The sequence below is a fragment of the Haliotis rubra genome, unplaced genomic scaffold (assembly GCF_003918875.1).
Source record: "Haliotis rubra isolate DU_JTF1 unplaced genomic scaffold, ASM391887v1 Scf2133, whole genome shotgun sequence".
Lineage (NCBI taxonomy): Eukaryota > Metazoa > Mollusca > Gastropoda > Lepetellida > Haliotidae > Haliotis > Haliotis rubra.
The window spans coordinates 26358-31660 of NW_025766152.1; the positions used below are offsets into that span (position 1 = coordinate 26358).

General features: G+C 47.9%; 1 protein-coding gene across 1 annotated transcript; it reads left to right on the forward strand.

The window, feature by feature from the left end:
* Positions 1–1204: 1204 nt before the first annotated feature.
* LOC124276815 (ankyrin repeat domain-containing protein 50-like) lies at positions 1205–3001 on the forward strand. The gene has a single exon (XM_046712467.1). It carries the CDS (start codon positions 1205–1207, stop codon positions 2999–3001), a length of 1797 nt encoding a protein of 598 aa, XP_046568423.1.
* The last annotated feature ends 2302 nt before the right edge of the window (positions 3002–5303 follow it).

Consider the following 5303-nt stretch of genomic DNA (forward strand, 5'->3'; position numbering starts at 1 on the left):
TTGTGTGTATGTATGTTTGTTTGTTTAACGCCACACTCAGCAATATTCCACCTGCATGGCGGCAGTGTGTAAATAGTAGAGTATGGAGCAGACAGAGGTACTCATTCAGTGCTAACAATGTCAGTGTGAACTCTACCTTCATCTGCCGACACGCTGTCTACAGGTGTGGAAATTCTATTTATATTTCATCTTGTTTTTGGAAATACAAGTTTTTGATCACAGATGAATCGGTTCACGTATTGTGCTTTTCCCTAAGTTGACTTGGACATGTCGTGTTACCGATATACTTATTGAGACATTGTATACAATGCCACTGTGCGAGAAAATGAATTCATCTTCTGCGACATATACATGCTACTGAAATTCGTACGCGATTGTGTCCCTGTGTACATGTTATCAGCGGCTCATGTACTCTTTCAGGAACCAGCATGATGTTGTGCACTCGGATGAGCCCACAGATCTCCTCTACTGACATCAACATCCATACCAACTGCAGACAGGGAAGCATAGAAGGTGTGCGATACCTCTTATCTGAGGGTTTAGCTGATGTCAATACCAGAGGGAAGAACGGGAGGACGCCAGTCATGGTGGCCGCCTGTGACGGGAACAGATCATTGTGCCAGCTGTTGGTGAGGAAAGGAGCTGATCTGCTACACGTGGATGATGACGGCAACAACCTGCTTCACGCTGCCTGCCTCGGGGGTGACTTAGAAATGGTCAGGTATGTTCTGAAAATCGCCATTGTTGACATCAACAGCAGTGGCATGAACGGGAGAACTCCAGTAATGTTGGCGGCACGAAAAGGATTTAAGAACATATTTGACCTACTCGTCAACACAGGATGTGATCTGACACAAGTGAGCGATGATGGAGACAATATTCTTCACCATGCCTGTTTGGGAGGCTATTTGGACATTGTGAGATATATCCTACATGAACACATTGTGGACATCAACAGTCGGGGGGAACTATGGCAGAACGCCGGTGATGAAGGCAGCATGGGGTGGCCATAAGAGGGTATTAAATCTCCTTGTAGGCAAAGGTGGTGATATATCCCTCTTGGATAATGAAAGCGACAACATTATCCATGTTGCCTGTATAAGAGGCAACGCACCCATGGTGAAGAACATTCTCTCAAAACACATCGTTGGCATCAACAGCCGAGGACGAAAGGGGAGGACACCACTGATGGTGGCTGCACAATATGGCAAAAAAGGAACTCTTTAACCTTCTTCTATGTGAAGGCGCCAATATGTTTCATACAGACGATGATGGGAACAACATTCTGCACGTGTCCTGCATCGGAGGCCACCTGCACATGGTGGTGTACGTCCTCTCGGGGTTTATATTTGACATCAACAGCAGAGGCAAGTCTGGACGTACACCAGCAATGCTGGCTGCAGAGGAAGGACATAGAAATGTGTTTAACTTGATTGTCAGTAGAAACTGTAATCTGAATCTTGGCGATTCGTGTGGTAACAATTTCATACATATTGCCTGTCTTGGGGGCAGCACGGAGATGGTGAATTATCTCCTCTGTGACAACACTGATGTCATCAAGAGCAGAGGTAGAGATGGGCGCACTCCGATCATGTCCGCAGCAGAAAATGGTCACACGGAAGTGGTCAAGCTGCTTTTGAGTAAAGGATGCGATGTAACGGTCCTTGACGACTATGGTGATAGCATCCTCCACATTGCGTGTAGTGGTGGGAGGGTGGACATGGTGACCTTCGTCCTCTCACTGGGACACTTTGACATCAACAGTCGAGGGAGGTTTGGCAGGACGCCAGTCATGGTAGCAGCAGAAAAAGGACATCGACAAGTGCTTGACTTTCTTGTGTGTGAGGGAGGGGATCTGTCACTTAAAGATACTGAAGATGACGACGTTCTTCATGTGGCCTGCGTTGGGGGAGATGTAGAAATGGTGAAGCACATACTGCAGATGAACGTTTCCAACATCAACAGCAAAGGAAAGTACGGGAGAACACCTGTGATGCTGGCAGCAGAGTTTGGCCATATAGAACTGTTCTATTTCCTTGTGTGTAGAGGAGGCGACCTGATGATGGTTGATGACAATGGAGACAGCATCCTGCACGTTGCTTGTGGAGGAAGTGTGAAGATGGTCAAGTGTCTCCTCTCACTCGATATCATTCACATCAACAGCAGAGGTTGCTATTGTAACACCCCCATCATGACAGCAGCCGGCAGAGGACACAGGGCAGTGTTTGAGCTACTTGCAAAGAACCAGGCTGATCTGTCCCTCGTGAATGAAGATGGCAACAACGTCCTGCATGTAGCATGCATCCACGGGAGTGCCAGCATAGTCAACTTCATCCTCCTGAAACATGCTGTTGACATTAACGGTAGAGGAAAATACGGGAGGACTCCGGTGATGTTGGCAGCAGAGTTTGGGAACAGTGATGTGTTTGAACTGCTTGTACAACACGGCGCAGATGTAACCCTGAGAGATGATGACGGGAACAACATCCTACACGTGTCATGCAGCGGTGATAATGTGACGATCATAAACGTTGTCTTGGTGAATCGCATGACTCACATCAACAGTAGAGGACACAGTGGGAGGACCTCCCTGATGTGGGCAGCAGAGAGGGGACAGACGGGTGTCTTTGACTTCTTGGTAAGGAAAGGAGCTGATGTCACTCTAGTGGATGATGATGGCGACAACGTTCTCCATGTCGCCAGTGTCATGGGTGACGCCGATATGGTGAGACACATCATCTCCAAGAACGTGGTGGACATCAACGCCACAAACCATCATGGCCTAACGGCGGATATGATAGCGAAGCAGAAAGGCCACCACGCAGTGACGAGCGTCTTCAATACCCATGCCAGGGATGTAAGTCTAAGGTCCGGAACAAACACAGCAATGCCCTTAGTGACACTAACCTTGTTGATCGTGCAGACCCACGCTAGCTGCTACATCCATGGCTGTTATACTCCTAGGTGGTCGTGTCAAGGTATCATGGGACAGAAAATGTGAAAAAATAATTTAACAATGGTAGTTGTGTTTTGAGTCATCTGTCATGGATGAATATTTCCCCTAGTTTGACTACTATCTACCTACTAAGGGGATATTTGTCGGGAAGAATGATACGATGGAACTATAGTTTGATGTTGGTGGTTAAGGTACAACCTGATGTGAAATACTGAACCATGTGGATACTTGTTTGGGGACAAAATTCCAGCAATATCACGGCGGGGGACACCATATATGGGCTTCACACATTGTACCCATGTGGGAAACCGAACCCCGGGTGTTTGGCGTGACGAACGAACGCCTAAACCACTAGGCTACCCCACCGCCACAACCCTTACAGATATATAGAAGGGCGACGTTATACACCACCCGGTCGAGACACTTGCATGGGTTTCTCACGGCCCCGTTGTACTGGTGTATTATCACCTTTAACTCCATAGCCGGTGACTACACAGGTGGCAAAAACATAACACGTGTGAGACAATGGATTGTTCGGGCTATGAACCAGTGGTTAGTTATAGTCAATGGAGAAAAACAAACAACAAACATTCCCGTAGTTAGCAACCATCACAACAGATCGACTTTCACGTGGACATCTGTCTTGTGTAGCAAGTATACTGAATATAGTGTTTATAGAAAAAACATTCTGTATAACTAAACATGTAGTGTCCTTGTCAGCCATTCCATACGAATAGAATATTCATAAACCATTCCAGCTACAATCAGTTGTGGCTCCCAATCTCGAGTCATGTATTCTCCCTTTTCAAATAAACTGCAAGTCAAATTACGTTTTCCACCATTGTGAGAACAATATGTAAACCAGCTCGCTACACGTGTGAGGCGAGGATTTATCGAGCGCCAAAGATCGTCCTACCATACAGACATGAGAAGGTGACAAGATGTTCTGGCTTAAAATGAATGTTTGTATTTGTGATAAGTGTAAAAGCAGTAAACATCTGATATTTCATTTGTGAGTGAGTGAGTTGAGTTTGACACCGCACTCGGCAATAGTCCAGCTATATGGCGGCGGTCTGTAAATAATCGAGTCTGGACCAGGCAATCCAGTGATCAACAGCATGGGCATCGATCTGCCCAATGGGGAACCGATGACATATGTCAACCAAGTCAGCGAGCCTGACCACCCGATCCCGTTAGTCGCCTCTTACGACAAGCATGGGTTACTGAAGGCACATTCTAACCCGGACCTTCACGTGGAGACAAGCATGGGTTACTGAAGGCACATTCTAACCCGGACCTTCACGGGGAGACAAGCATGGGTTACTGAAGGCACATTCTAACCCGGACCTTCACGGGGATACAAGCATGGGTTACTGAAGGCACATTCTAACCCGGACCTTCACGGGGTGACAAGCATGGGTTACTGAAGGCACATTCTAACCCAGACCTTCACGGGGAGACAAGCATGGGTTACTGAAGGCACATTTTAACCCAGACCTTCACGGGGAGACAAACATGGGTTACTGAAGGCACATTCTAACCCGGACCTTCACGGGGTGACAAGCATGGGTTACTGAAGGCACATTCTAACCCGGACCTTCACGGGGTGACAAGCATGGGTTACTGAAGGCACATTCTAACCCGGACCTTCACGGGGAGACAAGCATGGGTTACTGAAGGCACATTCTAACCCGGACCTTCACGGGGTGACAAGCATGGGTTACTGAAGGCACATTCTAACCCAGAGCTTCACGGGGTGACAAGCATGGGTTACCAAAGGCACATTCTAACCCAGAGCTTCACGGGGAGACAAGCATGGGTTACTGAAGGCACATTTTAACCCGGACTTTCACGGGGTGACAAGCATGGGTTACTGAAGGCACATTCTAACCCGGACCTTCACGGGGTGACAAGCATGGGTTACTGAAGGCACATTCTAACCCGGACCTTCACGGGGAGACAAGCATGGATTACTGAAGGCACATTCTAACCCAGACCATCACGGGGAGACAAGCATGGGTTACTGAAGGCACATTCTAACCCAGAGCTTCACGGGGTGACAAGCATGGGTTACTGAAGGCACATTCTAACCCGGACCTTCACGGGGAGACAAGCATGGATAACTGAAGGCACATTCTAACCCAGACCTTCACGGGGAGACAAGCATGGGTTACTGAAGGCACATTCTAACCCAGAGCTTCACGGGGTGACAAGCATGGGTTACCAAAGGCACATTCTAACCCAGAGCTTCACGGGGAGACAAGCATGGGTTACCAAAGGCACATTCTAACCCAGAGCTTCACGGGGAGACAAGCATGGGTTACTGAAGGCACATTCTAACCCGGAC

Bases quoted from the DNA above. Each gene is read 5' to 3' on its own strand.
- LOC124276815 (XM_046712467.1), top strand. From the start codon at position 1,205: ATGGCAAAAAAGGAACTCTTTAACCTTCTTCTATGTGAAGGCGCCAAT.